The sequence below is a fragment of the Crotalus tigris genome, unplaced genomic scaffold (assembly GCF_016545835.1).
Source record: "Crotalus tigris isolate CLP2741 ecotype Arizona unplaced genomic scaffold, ASM1654583v1 scf7180000019504.1669754, whole genome shotgun sequence".
Lineage (NCBI taxonomy): Eukaryota > Metazoa > Chordata > Lepidosauria > Squamata > Viperidae > Crotalus > Crotalus tigris.
In genome coordinates this window covers 1184923-1208733 of record NW_024097569.1, presented here as the reverse complement: position 1 = coordinate 1208733, position 23811 = coordinate 1184923, and the positions used below count along the sequence as shown (strand labels likewise).

The 23811-nt window shown below is 43.8% G+C and overlaps 2 protein-coding genes across 4 annotated transcripts in view; one reads left to right on the top strand and one right to left on the bottom strand.

The window, feature by feature from the left end:
• Positions 1–21930, bottom strand: part of NIPAL3 (NIPA like domain containing 3) — a 32577-nt gene extending 10647 nt beyond the window's left edge. Inside the window, exons 1-9 of one of the 3 annotated variants that reach the window (XM_039363013.1) lie at positions 21678–21930; positions 21345–21550; positions 14674–14882; positions 10608–10676; positions 10354–10525; positions 8399–8458; positions 7237–7358; positions 3480–3576; positions 1179–1314 (exon numbers count right to left, since the gene is read on the bottom strand). In XM_039363013.1, the coding sequence (XP_039218947.1) occupies positions 1179–1314; positions 3480–3576; positions 7237–7358; positions 8399–8458; positions 10354–10525; positions 10608–10676; positions 14674–14766 (749 nt within the window). In that variant the 5' untranslated portion in view covers positions 14767–14882; positions 21345–21550; positions 21678–21930. Of the gene's footprint in view, positions 1–1178; positions 1315–3479; positions 3577–7236; positions 7383–8398; positions 8459–10353; positions 10526–10607; positions 10677–14673; positions 14883–21344; positions 21551–21677 lie in introns of all 3 variants that reach the window. The other 2 variants (XM_039363011.1, XM_039363012.1) reach the window with 2 other exon arrangements.
• Positions 21931–22183: 253 nt separating this feature from the next.
• STPG1 (sperm tail PG-rich repeat containing 1) overlaps positions 22184–23811 on the top strand; it is a 47715-nt gene continuing 46087 nt past the window's right edge. Inside the window, exon 1 of the mRNA XM_039362991.1 lies at positions 22184–22206. The gene's annotated coding sequence lies outside the window, so the exon portion shown is untranslated. The remainder of the gene's footprint in view (positions 22207–23811) is intronic.

Sequence of the window (23811 nt, the reverse complement as noted above, 5' to 3'; positions counted from 1 at the left end):
TACATGGGTAAATATCCTTAGACATAAGACAGTGCTGCAGGAATTAGGTGTTCAGCAGAATGATGGCACAGGGAAAAGTCTAGTTGTTTTGGCATGCAACGCCCTATAGTGGCATCCTGAGGGGAGAAGTTGAAACATGCCTGTGGTCTGTACATACTTTTTCAGCCCTCTTTCCGACCTGTGCAGTATACAGGTACTCAATGGAAGGCAGGCTGGTTGCAACTATTTTTTCTGCAGTCCTAACTATCTGTTGGAGTCTGTACCGGTCCTGTTTGGTTGCTATACCAAACTATAGCTTTGGCTACCAACTATGGTTACAAATGGAACCTTAAGATCCAGAAAAAAACATCTCTTATTCTATGTAAGGAAGGATGCTCTGCATTTCCATCCCTCTGAGCACACTTCCAGCACTCCACGCAAGCTGCAACGAGAGTGGGACGCTGGCATTTAGCTGTGTGTTCCCAAATGCTCCCCTTGAAGTCTCTTTAGAACAGGAAATTATTTAAATTGCTACTAAAAGGCCCATCTCTGGTCAGAAACAGCAACAAGAATGCAATTACCTACGGTAGTTTCCACTGCCACCTGCTGCATAGGCTCTATTTTTAATCTATAATTCATTTTAATTAAATTTGAATTGCCTTGACATTTGGTGGCGAGCTGCAGGAAGAAAACACACATTTGGGGAGGAAGAAAGGAAGGAAGGAAGGAAGGAAGGAAGGAAGGAAGAAAGAAAGAAAGAAAGAAAGAAAGAAAGAAAGAAGAAAGAAAGAAAGAAAGAAAGAAAGAAAGAAAGAAAGAAAGAAAGAAAGGAAGGAAGGAAGGGAAAGAAAGGAAGGGAAAGAAAGAAAGAGAAAGAAGAGAGGGAGAGAGGGAGAGAGAAAGAAAGAAAGAAGGGAGGGAGGAAGGAAGAGAAAGAAAGAAAGAAAGGAAGAGAAAGAAGGGAAGGGAAAGAAAGAAAAAAAGGAAGGAAAGAAAGGAAGGAAAAGAAAGGAAAAGAAAGGAAGGAAGGAAGGGAAAGAAAGAAAGAGAAGGAAGAGAGGGAGAGAGGGAGGGAGAAAGAAAGAAAGAAAGAAGGGAGGGAGGGAGGAAGGAAGAAAAAAAAGAAAAAAGGGAGCGAGGGAGGGAGAAAGAAAGAAAAGAAGGAAGGAAGGAAGGAAAGAAAGCTTGGCTCCACTTACTCTGCCTGAAAGGCTGTTGTTGCCACCATGCACACTGCCATGATGTAGAAGATGGGGTAGCCCAGTTGCATATTCCCCCGAATGGAAACCGCAACCATGCCCGCAACGGCTTTGACAGTAATGACAGTCATGGAACCTGAAAAACCACCAATAAACCTTGTTTTGTTCAAGATCAAAGACTAACAACGGCGAGCGAAAACCAGTACAGGTAGTCCTTGACTTACAACTACAGTTGAGCCCAAAATTTCTGTGGTTAAGTGAGTTTTGCCTCATTTTACGACCTTTCTTGCCACAATTGTTAAGTGAATCACCGCAGTTGTTAAGTTAGTAACACGGTTGTTAAGTGAATCTGGCTTCTCCATTGACTTTGCTTGTCAGAAGGTAGCAGAAAGTGATCACATGACCTCGGGACACGGCAACCGTCATAAATACAAGCCAGTTGGCCAAGCGTCTGAATTTTGATCAGGTGACTATGAGGATGTTGCAACGGTCATATGTACAGGTAATCCTCAACATACAACAGTTTGTTTAGTGACTGTTCAAAGTTACAACGTCACTGACAAAAGTGACTTACGACCATTTTCCACATTTACGACCATGGCAGCATCCCCATGGTCACCTGATCAAAATTCAGACAGTTGGCCACTGACTTGTACTAATGAGAGTCGCAGCGTCCTGGGGTCATGTCAATTACCTTTTGCAACATGTCTGAGAAGCAAAGTCAATGGGGAAGCCAGATTCCTAACAATCATGTTATTAACTTAACAACTTAACAATGGTGGCAAGCAAGGTCGTAATAATGGGCCAAAATTCACTTAACATGTGTCTCACTTAGCAAGAGAAATTTTGAGCTCAATTGTGATCATAAATCGAGGACCCACCTGTAATGGGAATTGCCGAGACCCCATCAACGGGAACAAGAACTTGACTTATTCAGGATCCAATCTGGGTCGGTTAACGGGACTGGAGGTTTCGTCTTCCGAGTTTTCGGACCTGTGCTGGGGCCCATCTTCAATGAACTTCTATCAGGGTGTGTGCTGTTCTAGATGTGGTAGTTATGGTGCCTGTTGTATGTGGCTTTTTAGATGTTGATTGGGGTGTGTTGATGGCTGGCCAAACAACATCTAAAAAGCTACTTACAACAGGCACCATAAACACCACACACAGACCAGCACACTTACCGGTAGAGAGAAGTTCCCCGAGCATTGACTCCAGAACGAGTCCAAAAGCTTGGAAGAAACCTCCGCTCTCAGTCCCCAACCCAGATTAGATCCTGCAACATTATCCTGAGACACGTATATTCGCCTTAATTCATTGACTTATTCAACTCTCTCCAACTTAACCCTTGATGGATTTTTTTTTTAACAATCTTTTTTATTAATTTTTTTTCCCATCAACATACGTTAATTTTTCCAATCAACAAGTTGTCTGGTGTTTGCTAAGCTAATACATGTTCACTTCCTAATGCTTCATTCTTTTCTCTAACCAAGAATAAAATAAATTCCAAATTTTATAATAGTCGGTATCTTCTTTGTCTTTCAGCCTCATAGTTAGTCTGTCCATCTCTGCACATATTTTCGTGATTATTTCTTCTTCTGATGGCAATCCTTCATGATGAATTTATTTTTATCTGGATATTATTCGTGGGGCTTTCTCTAGGTCAGTGGTTCTCAACCTTTTTAATGCCGCGACCCCCCCAACCGGTCGTAAGTCGAGGACTACTCAACTGGTGCAGCACCATTTGCAGAATGGGACTTTTGGCGGGCTCAGCAGGGCAGAGACAGCCTGGACAATTCCTATTGCCTTTTGAAAGCCAATAGAATTAGACTCTATTCAAGAGAGTCTATTCTATTGGCTTTCAAAAGCCAATAGAATAAAAGGGAGTAGCACAGCTAAGGAAAAGGAGGGAAAAAATGGCGGACTGCGTTGTTTGGCGACCCCCGTGAAATGGTCGTTCGACCCCAAATGGGGTCCCGACCCACAGGTTGAGAACCGCTGCTCTAGGTAGCTATCTTCTGGTGGCTCAGAATCCTTTTGGAGTCAGTCTTGAAATCAATAAATCAATACATAAAATTTTACTCCTGGGGGTGGGGTGGGGTGTGATGGGTCAGGATTTCTGCAAGATGCAGCCCCCAAAACACCGATCGTAGGAACAGCCACCTTTAGGGAAGCTGAACGGAGATTGAGCTTTGCACACATACCATATGCATGAGCTTGGTTCTTTGCTAATCAGAGGCAGAGGTTTAGCAATCCAGTTGGTGTAATTTACCTTACATAAAGAGGAAGAAGAGAAGAACTTACCAAGAAGGGCTACCAGGAGCAGAATCACCACGATATGGTTTGCTTTCTTTTCCTTGTAGAAATATAAAAGCAGGCAGAACGCAATGATCTCCACCAGCTAAAGAAAGGAAAGAGAACAGATAAGGTCCTGGGTTTGAAATAAAGCTGGCTTTCCAGTCTTTGTCTTTTCACATTCTTGCCCTTGCAGGCTGAAGAGACAGACCTCCCTTTTGGAAATGAAAAAAGGGGATCCCCTTGCCCTAGTTCCCCCCCAAAATCTGGGAGCTGGCTGGAGTTTGCATTCCAAGTACAGGTAGTCTTCAAGTTACAACCACATTGGAAGATGCCTATTATCGTCACATGCTGTAACGATGGTAAAATGATTTTACTTTTTTTGTGACAGTCATTAGGTGAACACAGAGGTCATAAGTGTAAACCAGAAGTGCCAGTTTTGAGCAAAACTGCCACAAAATCCAGTCATGTGACTACAGGACACTGCAAGTGGCCATCAATGCGTGTTGAGAAGTGCCCAAACTGCCATCACGTGACTCTGAGGACTGTTCAAAATTACGACCTACCTGAAAAAGAGGACTTATGATCCAGCTCTGAAGGGGAATTTCCTCCAATGACCATTGGGACTTCAGATTTGGGTGATAAGTCCCCTTTTTCAGGTAGGTCATAACTATCTGTATCAGCTTAGGGCAGGGGTCTTCAAACTTGGCCCTTTTATGACTCATGGATTTCAACGGCTGGCTGAGGAATTCTGGGAGTTGAAGTCCATGAGTCATAAAAGGGCCGAGTTTGAAGACCCTTGGTTTAGGGCAGTGGTTAATACAAAGTGGGTCAGGACCCCATTTGGGGTCGAACGACCATTTCATGGGGGTCGCCAAACAACGCAGTCCGCCATTTTTTTCCCCTTTTCCTTAGCTGTGCTACTCCCTTTTATTCTATTGGCTTTTGAAAGCCAACAGAATAGACTCTCTTGAATAGAGTCTAATTCTATGGGCTTTCAAAAGCCAATAGGAATTGTCCAGGCTGTCTCTGCCCTGCTGAGCCCGCCAAAAGTCCTATTCTGCAAACGGTGCTGCACCAGTTGAGTAGTCCTCGACTTACGACCGGTTGAGTAGTCCTCGACTTACGACCGGTTGAGGGTCGCAGCATTAACAAGGTTGAGAACCACTGGTTTAGGGAGACTGAATTAGAGATTAGGCTTCAAACACTGCACTACTCATGCCGGGCTGGGGAATTCTGGGAGTTGAAGTCCATAGGTCTTAAAGTTGCCAAGATTGGACACCCCTGACTTAGGTGGAGTGCAGCTTATTTTACCTATTTGTTAAATGTGGATCCTGCCTTTTCTCCAGGAACTCAGGGCAACGCATATAACATTCCCTAAGGCTAAGCCAAGCTTCACCCATCACAACAGCACAGCTAAATAGACTGGGCTGAGGGAAAAGGATTTGGCCCAAAGTCACGCAGGGAGCTCTCGTGGCCAACAGTCAATTTGAACCTAGGTTCAAAGCTGCTGCTAGTCCATATGGCACCTTATGCAATTGGTGCCCCTGAAACAGAGGAACATGTCTGGGCATTTCTGGGTCCGCCATCTTGCTCATGAACAAGCAAACACAACCCTGTAAGCTATTAGGCAGTGCTTCAGTTCCTGAGTAATTATTATTTTAATTATATTCTTATAATCATGTGTAATTATTTTAATTATATTCTTATAATCTTGTGTAATTGTTATTTTAATTATGTACTTTGTTTATGGAGGTTTTATTACACTGAGTTTTGGTTAAAGTTGTTTATACACGATGGATGACCGTACACATTTAAAATAACAACAACAATAGTAAGTTATAAGGGACTTGGAGGTCATCTAGTCCAACCCCCTGCTCAGACAGGATACCCTATACCATTTCAGATAAATGGCTGTCCAGTCTCTTCTTAAAGACTTCCAGTGTTGGAGCATTCACCGCTTCTGGAGGCAGGTTGTTCCACTGGTTAATTGTTCTCACTGTCAGGAAGTTTCTCCTTAGTTCTAGGTTGCTTCTCTCCTTGATTAGTTTCCCTCCGTAGCTTCTTGTCCTGCCTTCAGGCGCTTGGGAGAATAGCTTGACCCCCTTCTTTGGGGCAGCCCCTGAGATACTGGAACACTGCTATCATGTCCCCCCTCGTCCTTCTCTTCATTAAACTAGACATACCCAATTCCAGCAGCCGTTCCTTATATGTTTTAGCCTCCAGTCCCCTAATCATCTTGGTTGCTCTTCTCTGTAGTCTTTCTAGAGTCTCAACATAAATCAATAAAATAAAACAATACAATCTTCTGGGGGACACACCTATTTGCTGAATTTCTTCTTTCTGCTAGCAGATTGCTCATTTTTGGTTGTTTTGGTCAGAAAGTGAATAGCCTCCCCACTAAACCAGCTGCTCTCAATAACACAAGAATTGATCCTCTGTAATTTGTAAACCTAGATTATTACAATGAGTTGGCCAACTTGGTTTGTTTAACCCACTACAGCTAAAATAACCCAAGATCTTGGGTTTAAACACAACATCTAGGCTGGATATAATGTAAGGATAGCAATAGCATTTAGCACTTAGACTTATATACCGCTTCACAGTGCTTTATAGTTCCTCTCTAAGCGGTTTACAGAGTCAACGTATTGCCCCCAACAATCTGGATCCTCAACTTAACAACCTTGGAAGAAAGAAAGCCTGAGTCAACCTTGACCTGGTTAGGCTACCTAGAGAGTAAGGATGTCTAGGAATCCATTGTAACTACAGATCTAAATTTGGGGTCACATCATGTTAAATCATAATGTTACCTAATTGGTTTCACCGAATAACAAAGTGTTAATACATTATTGTGATTTGCAAATCATGGTTTATGGCAAGGGGGCAGTCAACTTTTTGATGCTTGGGAACCACTCTTAACAAACTTGGAGCTGAACCGTGGTGGTACTGGAGAGAGGGTTGCTTGTTTCCTTAAAGCAGGGGTCCCCAACCCCTGGTCTGTGGACCGGTATTGGGCCATGGCATGCCAGCAACCAGTCCGCACAAACAAGCAAAGCCCCATCCGCGGGATGCAGGCAGCACACAAAACCACGAGCCCTCTGGTCCGTGGAAAAACCTCTCCCCATGAAACCGGTCCCTGGTGCCCAAAAGTTTGGGGACCTTTGCCTTAAAGTATTGGGCCAGATTCTTGATTATTCTTAACTACAGTCATCCTGTTTCAGAATATCCTTGATTTTTCTGAAAAGAAGAAATCTGTCTACTGTTTTTTACCGGCACCAGATTGCATACAGCTCTGAGACTGCCTACTCTTGTTCTATGGCTTAACTTGATATCTGATCTCAGTTTCTGTGATTCGCTCAACAGATCAGTTAAAACTAAAGCTCTAGACCAGCATTTTTCAAGCCTGGGAACATTAAGATGTGTGGAAGCCTACTCTCCAGGCAGCCAGCAATTCTGAGAGTCCAAATCCACGCCTCTTCAAGTTGTCATGGTTGAGAAACACTGATCCTGATCAAGGAAGCATGTAACCACCGAGCAAGCACAAAACATCATTAATTGGCTTAGGCATCTCAGTGAAATGAAGAGTAATAGTAATAGTAGTAAAGTTGGAAGGGACCTTGGAGGTCATCTAGTCCAACCCCCTGCTCGGGCAGGAAACCCTACACCATTTCGGACAAATGGCTGTCCAGTCTCTTCTTAAAAACTTCCAGTGTTGGAGCATTTACTGCTTCTGGAGGCAAGCTGTCGATTAAATGGATCCCTTTACCATATACAGAAGGAACGGCCAGCTGACCAAGTGCTTTCTGATGTTCTCCCCTGTCATGACTTCATGATTGTTTGGTCCAAAGGTGATTAGCAGGTAGGTCCCAACAATGGCTAAGGAACAGCCTACAAAGGACAAAACATAGCGCCCTTGGGCAGGATGAAGACAAGAAAAACTGTGTTAGTGCATCAGTTTGCAGGTCTACAGCAGCTCTGAGTTATACACATGCATAGTTACAAAAATGAGATGGCTGCCCTTTTAAATGGCTTGGAATACATGCTGGGAATAATTGAGACTTGCACTGCCAGTAGAGTTTATCCTGAAGAATAAAAGCACTTAGAAACGACAGGCATAGGACGGGTAAAGATCTTAAAATTAATGCAATGTAAGAAGAAGTACAGATAGCCCTCGACTTATGACCACAGTTTAGCCTAGCATTCCCATTGCTAAGCTAACACAGTTGTTAAGTGAATTTTGCCCCATTTAATGCCCTTTCTCACCACAGCCGTTAAGTGACTCACTGCAGTTGTCAAGTTACGGTAGTCACACGGTTGTTAGATGCATCTGGGTTCCTCACTGACTTTGCGTATCAGAAGGTCGCAAAAGGTGATCACACAGGGCAATGCAACTGTCGTATGTACACGCCAGTTGCCAAGCATCTGAATTCTGATCATGTGACCACGGGGAGGCTACAACGATCGTTAACTGTGAAAAACTTTTTTCAGTGTTGCTTTAACTTCAAACAATCGCTAAATGAAGGGTTGTAACTCGAGGGCAACCTGTGCTGTAATTAAAAGGATTAGCAAAAAAAAAAAAAAAAAAAGGAAAACTGGGATCTGGGTGTAAATTAACAGGGACAGTCCTGTCCCCCTTTTCTTTTGGACTTCCAAGATGAGAAACCCACTAAACCCTGCCCCCCCCCCAAACCCACCTTTCTGAAATAATAAAAAAATTGCCAGCTACCTAGAAACCGGTCCTAACTAATTAGCAAGTGCAAAAGAAGCAAAAAATAATAATAATAAATTGCAATTTTAGCAGAGAGTGGCAGAAAACCAATTCTTGTTGATTTGTACAATCCATGCAAGGGATGGAAGGTAAAGGGAAGCAAAGGTAAAAGAAACGTGCTGAAGACAGGTAGTTCTGAAAAATGCACCCAGCCACTTACTCAAGAAGTCTTTAGGTTTCCATTTTTCCCTGATGAATATGACTCCGATGATTGCACTTGCTGCATGAGAAAAGAGCAAGCAATGAGTTTTGCCAAATGCTAGAGACAGCCGGTCTGATTAGTTCAAGCTGGGGTTAGGTGTGTATTTTCACTTGTGGAAATGTTTGGTTGAGTATTAGGGATTTTTTTTCCCCTCTCATATATATATATATTTTTAACAAATCAGCATATCTCAAGAACATCTGGCCTACATATCAAAGCTTCCCGGATTTGGGAGGATGCAGGAATGTGACTCTTGCTAGCATCTTGAAGATTTGCTACGAGCACCGCCGCCTGACCTTGTTTACATAGAAGGCAATTTTATTTGGATTGCGGTTTTTGAGATATTTCTGATACTAGATTTTATCATTGGGCATAAAAATCATACAGCATCCTGGGAGAAGTCTATAGGCGCAAGTCTTACCTGCACGCAGCAGGAATGACCTTGAGAAACAGGAGGGAGAATCATAACTAATACAACAATGGTCTGATAAAAGAAACCTAAGTCCCAGCCAGAACTGTAACCTTAGTAAACATTTCTGACAAGACTCTCCCTGCTTCTCCTGAAGATAAAAGGAAGGAAGGGAAAGGCACATCCAGACTTCCAAGGTTCTTGTCACTATAACCTTGTACTACTACTACTACTACTACTACTACTACTACTACTACTACTACTACTACTACACTATGTTGGAAGGGATCTTGGAGGTCATCTAGTCCAACCCCCTGCTCAGGCAGGAAACCCTATACCATTTCAGACAAATGGCTGTCCAGTTTCTTCTTAAAAATTTCCAGTGTTGGAGCATTCACCACTTCTGGAGGAAGGTTGTTCCACTGGTTAATTGTTCTAACTGTCAGGAAGTTTCTCCTTAGTTCTAGGTTGCTTCTCTCCTTGATTAGTTTCCACCCGTTGCTTCTTGTCCTGCCTTCAGGTGCTTTGGAGAATAGCTTGACTCCCTCTTCTTTGTGGCAGCCCCTGAGATATTGGAACACTGCTATCATGTCCTCCCTCGTCCTTCTCTTCGTTAAACTAGACATACCCAATTCCAGCAACCGTTCCTCATATGTTTTAGCCTCCAGTCCCCTAATCATCTTTGTTGCTCTTCTCTGTACTCTTTCTAGAGTCTCAACATCTTTTTTACATCTTGGTGACCAAAACTGGATGCAGTATTCCAAGTGTGGCCTTACCAAGGCATTGAAGAGTGGTATTAATACTTCATGTGATCTTGATTCTATCCCTCTGTTAATGCAGCCTAGCACTATGTTGGCCTCTTTGGCAGCTGCAGCACACGGCTGGCTCATTTGCTTGTAATTAAAGCTGGCTGTTCTTGTACGGCTTCTGCTCTCCCTCAAATTACGTTTGAACTGGTTCAATTGAGTTTTTTTAGTGGTTTCATTTTAGTTGCTCATTTGTAACTAACAGGCAGTCCATGTCTTACTACAGTTCATTTGGTGATCATTCAAAGTTACAATGGCAACCCCCACAAAAAAGAAATTTATGACCATTTTTCACACCGATGACGGTTGCAGCATCCCCACGGTCATGCAATCAAAATTCGGACGCTTGGCAACTGACTCATATTTATGACGGTCGCAGAGTCTGCGACCTTCTGACAAGCAAAGTTAACGGGGACGCCAGATTCACTTAACAGCCATGTTACTAACGTAACTGCTGCAGTGATTCACTTAACAATTGTGGCAAAATTCACTTAACAACAAAAATTGGAGCTCAGTTGTGGTCGTAAGTCGAGGACTGCCTGCATTTATTATTATTTTTAACTGTGAGCCACCTAGACTCACAAATGCTAGACGGGGGGATGGGGGAAGGCTATATAAATTGAATGAATGAATGAATAAGCAAATAAAATGAGTAAGAGTCTTATTCATGGTTTCCTAGTCTGTGTTGAGGGACTTACCGATGACAGAGACGGCCCCCAGAGGCACTATCAGGGAGAGGGGGGCAAAAGCGTAGGCGGAGAAGACCCCCAATTCTCCCAGGCAGAGAAGGAACAAACCACACCACCACGTCTTGGTCCTAAAGTAAGTCTTAGACTCTTTGCAACTCACCAACCGGATATGACTGTATTTCTAGAGGAAGAGAAAGGACAGTGAGAAGACTTATTTGGGTTTCTACTGCTCTGGAATCCTGTTTCTCTTTCTCTCAGCTCACCTGGAGGTTGAGAGCAATGCTGATCATCAGGTGCCCAAAAATAGCCAGCAAGGCACCGATCAGGTTTTCCTGCAAAGAAAGGAAAAAGCACAGCTATTAAACTTGCAGCTTCTGAGAATGCAAGACAGACATATGCTACAGCTAGTCCTTGACAATCACCTAAATAGGAGCTAGCCATGTGTGCTGCAGCTGCCAAAAAGGCCAACACAGTGCTAGGCTGCATTAACAGGGAGAGAATCAAGATCACGTGAAGTGTTAATACCACTTTACAAGGCCTTGGTAAGGCCACACTTGGAATACTGCATCCAGTTTTGGTCACCACGATGTAAAAAAGATGTTGAGACTCTAGAAAGAGTACAGAGAAGAGAAGAGCAACCAAGATGATTAGGGGACTGGAGGCTAAAACATATAAGGAACGGTTGCTAGAATTGGGTATGTCTAGTTTAACAAAGAGAAGGACGAGGGGGGACATGATAGCAGTATTCCAATATCTCAGGGGCTGCCATAAAGAAGAGGGAATTAAGCTATTTTCCAAAGCACCTGAAGGCAGGACAAGAAGCAACGGGTGGAAACTAATCAAGGAGAGAAGCAACCTAGAACTAAGGAGAAACTTCCTGACAGTGAGAACAATTAATCAGTGGAACAACCTGCCTCCAGAAGTGGTAAATGCTCCAACCCTGGAAGTTTTTAAGAAGAGACTGGACAGCCATTTGTCCGAAATGGTGTAGGGTTTCCTGCCCGAGCAGGGGGTTGGACTAGATGACCTCCAAGGTCCCTTCCAACTTTATATTATTATTATTATTATTATTATTATTATTATTATTATTATTATTATTATTATTATGGATCATCGCACAGTCAGCCAGATGTTCAGACTGGATTTGGCATTTTGTCTACCTATCGAGTCCTTACCCAGGACCTGGGATAGGCAGATGTGGATGTTTGATGGTATTACAGATATTATTATTATTATTAAATTACCATTCATTTAGCAACGGAACCCAACATTATAACGGCACCTAGAGAAGTGACTTATCACCAGTCCTCACACTTATTATGATATTCAGATAAAAATCCTGCAAGGAGCATGTTTTTGTCCAGGCAAATATAAATGCCATGCCAGTTTTCCCCAAACTGAGGTTCTCAAAAGATACGTTGAACGGGCCTGAACCGAACTCATCCCCACATTCAACCCTACGATGGTCACTGTCTAAGAGGAATCCGGTCCATTGCATTTCCAAACTCATTGGTGCAAGAATTCTAAGGCCAAAAACGCCCCTGTACAGGTAGCCCTTGACTTACAACCATTCAATTCGTGACCATTCAAAGTGACGTCACTTAAAGAAGTGACTTATGACTGGTCTTCGCATTTATGACGCAGTATCCCCAGTGTCACAGGATCAAAATTTGGGTGCTTGTATTTAGGACAGTTGTAGCATCCTTGGATCGCCAGTTGCAACTTTCCCAGCTGGCTTCCAAAAAGCAAAGTCAATGGGGGGGAAGCCGGACTTACTTAATGACCCTGGGATTCACTTAACAACTGTAGTGATTCTCTTAACACCTTGGGCAAAAACGGTCATAAAATTGGGGCGTGGCTCACTTGCTTTCTGACCTTCCCCAAAGTTTCGGGAGATTATTTGGCAATATTATAATATTATCAGAAGGGCAGGTCATCCTCATTAGGTAGACCAGACCAAAAAATCAATTCCACAGGAAGACCAGAACTATATTTTATTGAGATTGAGTATAAACAGTGGTGGTGAACCTATGGCACGCGTGCTAGAGGCGGCACTCAAAGGCCTCTCTGTGGGCATGCGTGCCGTCGCCCCAGCCCTGCCTCCCCCTGTGCCCCCCTCCTCACCAGCAACCCCCCGGAGAGTCGCCCCCGGGCACGGCCTGCGCAAAGCTGCGCAGCCAAGGACATGGCAGCTGGGCATCAGGCACAAGACTGCGCCCCCACGCCGTCGTGCGCAGATGATGCTGTGGGGTGTGGGTGGAGGGCGTGGCCATGGCGCTGCTGGGCTGCCTGAGCGATCTGCTGAGGCAGGCCGTGGAGGTGGTGGGTGGCCCTGCGGGCGGGCGGGCTGGTTTTTGGGCACTCGGTCTCTAAAACTGTGGTTCTCAACCTTTTTAATGCCGCAACCCCCCCAACCGGTCGTAAGTCGAGGACTACTCAACCGGTCGTAAGTCATGGACTACTCAACTGGTGCAGCACCGTTTGCAGACTGGGACTTTTGGCGGGCTCAGCAGGGCAGAGACAGCCTGGACAATTCCTATTGGCTTTTGAAAGCCAATAGAATTAGACTCTATTCAAGAGAGTCTATTCTATTGGCTTTCAAAAGCCAATAGAATAAAAGGGAGTAGCACAGCTAAGGAAAAGGGGGAAAAAATGGCGGACTGCGTTGTTTGGCGACCCCCGTGAAATGGTCATTCGACCCCAAATGGGGTCCTGACCCACAGGTTGAGAACCACTGCTCTAAAAGGTTCGCCATCACTGGACTATAATAACCGAATCTATCTGAACTGCGCCCCCCCCTTCTTATACTCCAGTGATTCAGGGAGGTGACAGCCTGAGCCGCTTCTGAATACAAATAGTTAAGTGCTACCCAAGTTTACGACCTCTTCTGACATGGTTATTAAAAAGAATCAAGGTGCTTGTTAAGTGAGACACGACAGGATCTCCATCTTCAGCCTGGCGCCTTGCTGGCATCATGCCATCAAGGGGGAAGGGAGGGTGAAGGCATTAGGGGCCAGCCACACCTGTGTATCTAATGGTGGGAAATGGGGAGGAGGAGCTGATATGTGAAGACAACCAGAGCTATTTGTATCGGTTACGCCTCCGGGCATCTTCAAGGCCGCTTGCCCTGGGTGTGAAATTGCAGCAGCCTAAACAACCCAAGGAGTTTCCCACAACATTGTGGCGAAATGTTTTATAGATGGCATCTGGATCCTAAAAAGTTGTCTTGTATGTATCCTAATTTACAGCCCAAATGTTGGAGATGTGGTAATTTGGATGCCACTTATTTTCATATATGGTGGACTTGTAGAAATATAAAAGCCTTTTGGATTAAGATCTGGTGGAACATTCAACAGATTTTTAAGAGAAAGATAAAGTTTACCCCACAATTATTTTTATTGGGTGTTGTTACAGATTGTGATGCTAAAGAAACTAATTTGATGTTGAACTTGATAACAGTTGCAAGGTAATTAGTACGGCAATATTGGAAGAAGGATCGCTTGCCTACTATAGAAGAATGGACAAAGTGTCAAATTTAGCAGAAATGGCTAAGATTTCTGTTTATCTGAAGGATCATTCACAAGAAAGATATATTTCAGTCTGGAGAAGATAGATAAATTATATTCAGAATAAATATGGGACTAAAAAGTTTCATTTAGCCTATGAGTGAATTTTAGAGTATTATGACATTATTATTATTTTTAGTATTAGCATTGTTTAACTATTTGGGGACTGTATTGCTTAATAATTAGGATATTAATTTGTTTATGTTCTCATTATTATTATGTTCATTTTTGATTTGTTTATATTTATGTTAAAGGGGAGTTAAAGTGCATTATGGACTTGGTTATTTATATAGTTGGTTATGTTATTTAGTTTATAATTATTATATTTGTAACCCTGTATTCAGCTCTGGGAAGTGGGGGAGGGAGAGGGGCTTTTTTTGGGTGGGTTGATATTGTAATTTTTATAAAACTTTTTAATTAAAAAAAACCATTGTGGCGATCCCAGATTGGGTGGCAGTGGACTGGACATTGTAGGGAGGGATGGGGAATGATGGGTTTGGCTCTTTGTATTGGTGAGTGGGAGCCTTCCTGCAACCCACATCTTTAGTAAAAGTCCCTTTCACTTCAATCAATAGGAGTTGAGTCTGCTTTCCTAAATGATTGTTCTGGGACAGGTCTGACACTTACGTATTTATATGGTCGCCCATCTCGTGCCTCTTTCTCCAGCCACTGCTGCCCAGGTTCACGTTACTGAGCTACCCTCTTCTCATGCTGGTGAATCAGGTCCTTTTGGAAACGAAAACTTTAGGATAAAAGGAATTACCTTGTAAGAGAAGGCATCCTCGTGGACCGCCAGAGGGCCTGGCTGGGTCACCAGCTGTTCCAGTTGCAAGCTGGGGTTGTTTGCTTTCTCCATTTTGGGTTATCTGTGCATTTCCGGTGTTCCCTTCAGCACCACTTTAAATCCAGCGCAGGGCCAGTCAGTCTCCCTACTTCCTTCCCCATCTGCCTCCTCTAAAGAGGAACCGTAATCTGATTGAGCAGAGAAAACAGATTCATTGATAACTGTTCTCCTAAGTAAAGAGAAGAAGAGAAACTAAAGGACATATGGGGGAGGGAGGCAGGGAGGGACGCTGAAACAATTGTATGAAAATTAGCCATGAGTTACTTTTTTCAGTGCCATTATAACTTCAAATGGTCACTAAATGAACTGCTGTAAGTCATGGATTACCTGTGTCTTGCTGTTGCCTTTACAGCAGGACTTTTCAATCTTTTCACCCATTGTGCCACTTTTAGGATATGGCAACATCCGAGTACCACCAGTCGCCTAGCAAGGTGTCAAAAACCTGATGACCCGCCCCTCCCAAAAGGAAAAAAGTGATAAAGTACAGGTAGTCCTCGCTTAGTGACTGTTCGAATTTACAATGGCACTGAAAAAAGTGCCCCCCAAGCCACAGCCGAGCAAGACACCTGCCTGCCCACCCGGCGGCGCTCTTCCTCCTGTCTGAGGTTTTCATTGTTGTGAGCATTTCTGTTGAGGATTGGCAGCGGGGGTGGGGTGGGGGGTGTTTGATTTTTATTCCCCCCCCATCTGTTGGGTGGTTGCAGCAGGTTTTGGTCACTTCACATGACCCTGGGACACTGTGACCGCCATAAATATGAATCAGTTGCCAAGCATCTGAATGTAAATCACAAGACCCTGGAGATGCTGCAACATTCCAGCGCGTCAGTGCTTCTTCTGGGCTCAGCAGAAGTACCGGGATCAGCACTGAGCTCCAGCTGGAGCCTGGCACTGATCCTGGCGCTTCCGCTGAGCCCTGACAGCCCTGCAGCTCCAGCCATCTCTCGCTCAGGCTTGTGCAGTGCTGCCACTGGTTCTGCTCATTCCCCTCCCCCGCTACCACTTTTCTAGGATGGTCGCGTACCACCTGCCAGGTGCCAATGTACCACAGGTGGTACCCGTACCACTGGTTGAAAAGCCCTGCTTTACAGCATGAGAAACAACCCACTTCTGACTCACTTACTCTGCTCACTAGGTAGCCTCGTATGTGACCCTTCCCTGGGCACCACCTCTTCGCTGGTCCCCTAAGGTCATTTGCACGCATCATGAAATGAAAATATGCTTGTAGGTCTACATTGAGCAGGTGTTTTGTCCTTCCCTGGAGCTTCAGTTGCTGCCTTCTAATCCCACAGGATGCAAAGCAGTGCTGTGCACACTCCTATTAAACATCCTGTATCAAAGGGCAGCCTTGTCTGCAATTGTTTTTGTAAGGCTGCCCAGAATTGTCCTGTGTTAAGATGGGTGGCCAGTAAGTAGAACTGAGTAGAGTAGAAACAAGAGAAAAGAATAGCAATAGCACTTAGCATTTAGACCAGCGGTTCTCAACCTGTGGGTCGGGACTCCATTTGGGGTCGAATGACCATTTCACGGGGGTCACCAAACAACGCAGTCCGCCATTTTTTCCCCTCTTTTCCTTAGCTGTGCTATTCCCTTTTATTCTATTGGCTTTTGAAAGCCAATAGAATAGACTCTCTTGAATAGAGTCTAATTCTATTGGCTTTCAAAAGCCAATAGGAACTGTCCAAGCTGTCTCTGCCCTGCTGAGCCCGCCAAAAGTCCCATTCTGCAAATGGTGCTGCACCAGTTGAGTAGTCCTCAACTTACGACTGGTTGAGTAGTCCTTGGGGGTCGCAGCATTAAAAAGGTTGAGAACCACTGATTTAGACATATATACCGCTTCACAGTGCTTCACAGCCCTCTCTAAGCAGTTTACAGTCAGCGTATTGACCCCGACAATCTGGCTCCTCGTTTTACTGACCCCGGAAGGCTAAGTCAACCTTGAGCCGGTCAGGACCGAACTTGGCAATCAGCAGAATTAGCAGAAAAATAATAAAACAAAGTAAAATAAAAAATAAAATAAAAATAAAACAATAACATAATAATAAAATAAAACAAAATTTGGCATTCAGCAGAATTAGTAGAATAAAAATAAAATAAAATAATAATCAAGTAAAATAAAATTACATTAAAATAATAAAAAATAAATCAAATAAATTAAATCAAGTATAAATAAATAAAGGCAGGCAGGTGACTACCAGTATCCTCCTGATAATCCTGTAATCCAATTATCATTACAGGTAATCCTCAATTTATGATTCGGACCAGAAAATTCATTTTTAAGTGGCATGGTCATTAAATGAGGCATCATCCAATTGCACCGGTTACTGAAACTTTTTTTTGCCTTGGTCATTAAGCAAACACATGTCGTTAAGCGAGTCCTCACATGATCGCCGTTGCGGCCTTCCCTTCCCCACTGACTGACTTTGTCTGAAGCTGGCTTGGAAAGTCACAAATGACCACCAGATGACTGCAGGACAACGCAACTCTCATAAATGTGAGCCAGTTGTCAAGTGCCTAGATCACAATCACATGACTGTGGGGATGGTCTAACGCAGGGGTCTTAGACTTGGCCCTTTTATGATTTGTGGACTTCCAACTCCCAGAATTCCTCTGCCAGCATGCCTGGCTTAGGAATTCTGGGAGTTGAAGTCCACAAGTCCTAAAAGAGCCAAGTTTGAAGACCCAGGGTCTAATGGTTGTAACTTTGAGGACTGGTCATAAATCACACTTTCTAGCACTGTTGTAACTTTGAATCATCGTTTAACCAATGGTCAAGTCAAGGACTAGCTGTACTTCTCACCAGTAGCCATGCATAGAGAGCAGAAGGCTTTTAAAAAAACAACAGAAAAACTAAGGAAAAAAAGAGAAATCTTCTTACAAAGAAACAGGGGAGAGAAATGTGGAAAACATGTTATTTACTTTATTCTGCTTTGAAGCCACCCAATTCAGTTTTCTCCTCAATTTCCTTTTGTATCAGTAAGAATTTAAGCTAGCAAACTAACCCAGGATCATAAAAGTAGCATCAGGATTTCATTACAACCACCACAGATCAAATCCTAAGGCTTTGCCTTTGGGCAAACCAGGGTCTCTTCTAGAGAGTGGCTGAACCTTATCCATCTGAGCATGATTAGAGTGCAGAAACTTCCAGCTTCTGTTCTTGGCACCTGCCGTTGTCCAGAACACACTGGGCTAAACTGGAAAAGGAGATGGCTGAGAAGACTTGATTGCTATCTTGAAACTTCCACGGAGTGGTCATGCTAAAAATAGAGATTTATTTGTTTTGCTCCAGAGGACAGCACCAGGATCATGGGACAAAAACATCAGGGAAACAGGTTTTGGAGAGAAATGTTCTAAGGATAAACACAGCTTGATAAGAGCAGTTTTTTCTTTCTCTGGAGGTGCTCAGGTGACCGACTACAGATAGTCTTCAACTTACTATTACAACTGAGGCCCAATTTTTTGTTGCTAAGTATGTAATTTGTAAACTGAATTTTGCCCCATTTTACGAACTCTCTTGCCACACTTCTAAACGAAGTACTGTTCTTACGTTAGTAACACAGTTCTTAAGTGAATCCTGCTTCCCCCATTGACTTTGCTTGTCAGAAGGTCGCAAAAGGGAATCAAATGACCCCAGACACTGTAGCCGTCATAAATATGAGTCAGTCAGTTGCTAAGTGTCTGAATTTTGATCACATGACCGTGAAGATGTTGCAATGGCCGTAAGTGTGAAAAATGGTCATAAGTCACTTTTTTCAGTGCTGTTGTAACTTCGAACAGTTGCTAAATGAACTGTTGTAATTTTCTGGCCTTTTTGCCTGATTTCCAGCAAAAAATAACCACAGGAATTCGTTGATTTGTTTAACATCAGAGTTAGGTTAAGCCAGAGGCAGTGGTGCGATTCAGCCGGTTTGCACCACTTCGGCAGAACCGGTAGCTAATTTGTTGTTGCCCAGGCCCAGAATGGACTTCCGGAAGCAGCATCCACACAGAAAACCGGTTGCTCACCTATTTGAATCCCACCCCTCCTTCCTTCCTTCCTTCCTTCCTTCCTTCCTTCCTTCCTTCCTTCCTTCCTGTGGTGGGATTCAGCTGGTTCACACCACTTCAGCAGAACCGGTAGCTAATTTTTTGTTGCCCTGACCCAGAATGGACTTCCAGAAGCAGCATCCACACAGAGAAACAGTTGCTCACATAGTTGAATCCCACCACTGGCCCAGAAGTTATTGTTATTGTTCACTTAATGACCTCCACACCCACTTAACTGCAGTAAAAAAAAAAGTCATAAAATTATGTTCATTATGACTTATGGTGGAAATTCCAGGCTCCATTACAATCATAAACTGAGGACTACCTGTATATATTTATTTGCAAAATTTATTAGCCACCCATCTTACTGCACTGTAAGTCTGAGTGGCTTACAACATTAAGAGATAGAACTATAAAAAGCCTAATAATATAAATACTATACTATAAAAAAAATATCATTGATTCCTGCTCATCCCTAATTCTAAACATTTAGTTGAGTCTCCAATCAGGCAAATAGCCTTCTCATTGGTCCAAATCCATACCACAGATTCTGCAACTGGCATTTCTCACTAAGCTCCTAATTGTTGTTGTTACAGGGGATCTTTATCTATTTCTGGATCTTGTGACCCCAAACACATCTGGAGGTCACCAGATAGGAGAAGAAACCTTTACAAAATTCTGGATCGTACCACAATAAGTCAAAAGGGATAAGTACCTAATTCTCTCTCTCTCTCTCTCTCTCTCTCTCTCTCTCCCCTGCCCCCTCCCCTCCTCTTCTCCCCCCAAGATTTAACAAATAAAAGACCAAGAAAATAAAAATCAAGGAAAAAAAAAGATAGAGTTGCAAAAAGAAAAAAAAATGATTTCTGACTTTCTTTGATATATAAATAATACCTCAAATTCTTAACTCTAAAGTTAACATTTGTATACATTATTTCTATAAGCCCATATAGTTAACACAATAACAGAATAACAGAGTTGGAAGGGACCTTGGAGGTAATCTAGTCCAACCCCCTGCTCAAGCAGGAGACCCTACAGGGTAGGCAACCTAGGTGCTTTGGTAGCGCAGCAGTTAGAGTGCAGTACTGCAGGCCACTTTAGCTGACTGTGTTCAGCAGGTCAGCGGTTCAAATCTCACCGGCTCAAGGTTGACTCACCCTTCCATCCTTCCGGGGTAGGTAAAATGAGGACCCAGATTGTTGGGGGCAATGTAAATATATATATACATTGCTTACTGGTGCACACCGCTTAGAGAGTGCTTGCACTTAAAGCGGTATATAAGTCTCATAAATAAATAAATAAACCTTGGCTCTTTTGACTTGTGGACTTCAATACCCAGAATTCCTGAGTCAGCATGGCTGGTTCAGGAATTCTGGGAGTTGAAGTCCACAAGTCATAAAAGAGCCAAGGTTGCCTACCCCTGCCACACCATTTTAGACAAATGGCAGTAATTCTAACCATCAAATCCCAAAATAACATTTCATTATTTTTCGTTTCTCACAAAAGCCACGTAAGTGACTTCCAAGTAAAAAATAAAACCAGTTAAAAGTCTTTCCTTTAATCAAAGTGGTCAATTCTGCCCTCTCTGTCAATTCCATGTAAGTATTGTACCTAACTTTCAACCTTACAGTTCTCATTTCTGGGAGGGCCAGTAAAATATAAAAGCGTCTTAACATTTCTCAGTTTCAAATTCTAACACATCACATATGGACAGATATAACCCACATAAGCTCTTTGGGGTCCTCAATCATTTTTAGACTGTAAAGAGGTGCCAAGACCAAAACATTTGAGAACTGTAATTTTAGAATACTTCTTTGTTGTTGTTGTTAGTTGCGAAGTCGTGTCTGACCCATTGTGACCCCATGGACAACGTTCCTCCAGGCCTTCCTGTCCTCTACCATCTTCTGGAGTCCATTTAAGCTCACGCCTCCTGCTTCAGTGACTCCATCCAGCCACCTCATTCTCTGTCGTCCCCTTCTTCTCTTGCCCTCCATCTTTCCCAGCATTAGGCTCTTCTCCAGTGAGACCTTCCTTCTCATTAGTTGGCCAAAGTACTTGAGTTTCAACTTCAGGATCTGGCCTTCTAAAGAGCAGTCGGGGTTGATCTCCTCTAGGACTGATCGGTTTGATCGCCTTGCAGTCCAGGGGACTCGCAGGGGTCTTCTCCAGCACCAGAGTTCAAAGGCCTCCATTCTTTGGCGCTCGGCCTTTCTTACGGTCCAACTTTCACAGTCATACATTGCAACTGGGAAAACCTCTTTACAAAACTTCTTTACAAAAACCCAATGCATCAGACTTAAGAATCCTCCATCCAAGCTCCCATCACCCTTCTTATTTGCACTCAGTTTCGCTTTTTCCTCTGCTAACCCCTCTTTTCTCTTTCCAACTTTTTTTTTTGTCCTTTTGTATTTTCTTTAAATAATAAAAAAAACCCTCCATTGTTTACGTCCCCGCAATCCTTTAATTGGAGGTTCTTTTGCAATTCACGTGCCCGTAGACACCCCTCTGCGTTTACAAACACGCTTGCATCACCCCAATCCCTCCTTCGTTGCCCTTTCGGAACCAACCTGCACGCGAATGCTGGCGTCCTTTAGGAAAACTTCGCCGAAGCCAGGATCGGCGACCGGTCGGTCAAGTGTCCAACGATGATTTCCCTACGCGTTGCCCCGCGGACTTTTCCACGGCCGAGGGGGAAAAAAAATCGCTTTTTACAGCGAGGCGACCGATAGCGCAGGTGGCCGCTGCAGATCGTGGCTCAACGGCTCAGTCGGTCCTAAATAATAAAGGCAACCTAAATAAATGCCACTCCTGGCTCAGCAGAACCCTAATCCCCCCCCACCCCCCCTCTCTCTCGGACACAAAGTCTTCACTCCGGTCGTCTGAGAACCTGCAGCGCTCACCTGCTTCCGCTTTCCAGCTGCTGCCTTTGCAGCCCAGCGGAGAAACGCAGCGCCGGTGTCTGGCAAAACAGGCGTCCGATTGGATCCGGAAGCCGCCACTCCCCGCTCCGGATATCTCGCCTCTGCAAGGGCCGGAGGGCCTGGACAAGCAGGAGGGAAAGAAAGCGGGCGGAAGCCGGCGCGGCTCCTCTTTCTTCGCTGCAGCCGGTGCAGCCGGCTCGGAGCTTGCCAGGTGCGCCGGGGCTGGACGCCGGTCGCGCCTTCCTGTGGGTTGGGCGGCCTCTAGTGGCCGCGAGGGGAAATGTCCGGCGGCAGGTGGCCAAACTTGGCTGTTTGTTTTAGCAGACTTCTGTAACAGAATACAGAGGTGGAAGGGACGCTGGAGGTCTTCTAGTCCAGGGCTTTTCAACCTTTTCACCCATTGTGCCACTTTTAGGATATGGCAACATCCGAGGACCACCAGTCGCCTAGCAAGGGGTCAAAAACTTGATGACCCCCCCCAAAAGGAAAAAAAAGTGATGAAGTACAGGTAATCCTCGTCTTACAACATTTCACTTAGTGACTGTTCAAAGTTACAGTGGCACTGAAAAAAGTGCCCCCCAAGCCACAGCCGAGCAAGACACCTGCCTGCCCACCCGGCGGCGCTCTTCCTCCTGTCCGAGGTTTTCATTGTTGTGAGCATTTCTGTTGAGGATTGGCAGTGGGGGTGGGGTGGGGGGTGTTTGGTTTTTATTCCACCATACCCCCCCCCCCCGTCTGCTGGGTGATTGCAGCAGGTTTTGGTCCCTTCACATGACCCTGGGACACTATGACCATCATAAATATGAATCAGTTGCCAAGCATCTGAATGTAAATCACAAGACCCTGGAGATGCTGCAACATTCCAGCTGATCGGCGCTTCTTCTGGGCTCAGCAGAAGCACCAGGATCAGTGCTGAGCTCCAGCGGGAGCCTGGCGCTGATCCTGGTGCTTCCACTGAGCCCTGATAGTCTTGAAGAAGTGCTGATCAGCTGGAAAGCAGCACTGATCCTGGGGCTTCCACTGAGCCCTGACAGCCTTGCAGCTCTAGCCATCTCTCACTCAGGCTTGTGGGGTGCTGCCACCGGTTCAGCTCATTCTCTTCCCCCAGTACCACTTTTCTAGGATGGTCGTGTACCACCTGCCAGGTGTCAATGTACTACAGATGGTACCTGTACAGGTTGAAAAGCCCTGTTCTAGTCCAACCCACTGCTAAGGAGGAGACCCCATGCCATTTCAGACAAGTGGCTGTCCAGTCTCTTCTTTTTTTTTTTTTTTTAAAAAAAAGATTTTATTCAGTTTTATAGGGTTGGGGATAGAATAAGATCGAGGTAAGGATTAAGGTTGGGATCAGGATTAGGGTTGGGATCAACATTTATGTTATCCCCCAATAACATTTTCAATCTTTAGCAAACAGACTATTGTCCGGGTACATATGTTCAGTTAACAATAGTTGATACAATAAAAAGTAGATGTAATAAGTGTAATAAATGATAATCATAGACAGTATCAATTAGTTAATGCATATCATTCTTCTTACTGATATATATTCAAAATAACATATCACATTCATTTCTCACTAGTTCGTTTTCCTAACCATTGGTAAAAATTATCCCGTATTCTAAAGTAAACTGAATCTTCTTTCTCTTTAATCTCTAAGGTCAATCTATCCATTTCTGCACATTCTAAAATTTTCTTAATTAAAACCTCTTCAGTTGGTAAGTTTTCATTTTTCCAATATTGGGCAAATACTATTCTCGCTGCTGTCAATATATGCAACATTAAATATTCATTCTCCTTCTCATAATTAGGTCCTAATATTCCTAACAAAAACAGTTCTGGTTTAAATTCTATCTTTCTTTTAATCATTTTTTCCAACCATGTATGTATCTTAACCCAAAACCTTTTTGCTTTAGGGCATATCCACCAGATATGATCCTAAGTACCTGGCCTTTGTTTACATTTCCAGCAATTATTCGAAGTATTTTTAAACATTTTTGCTGATCTTACTGGTGTCATATGCCATTTGTAAAACATTTTATGCAGATTTTCTTTATATGAGAGTGCTTTAGTCAAATTGACTAAATTGAGTCCAGTTTCTTTTTAAGAACCTCCC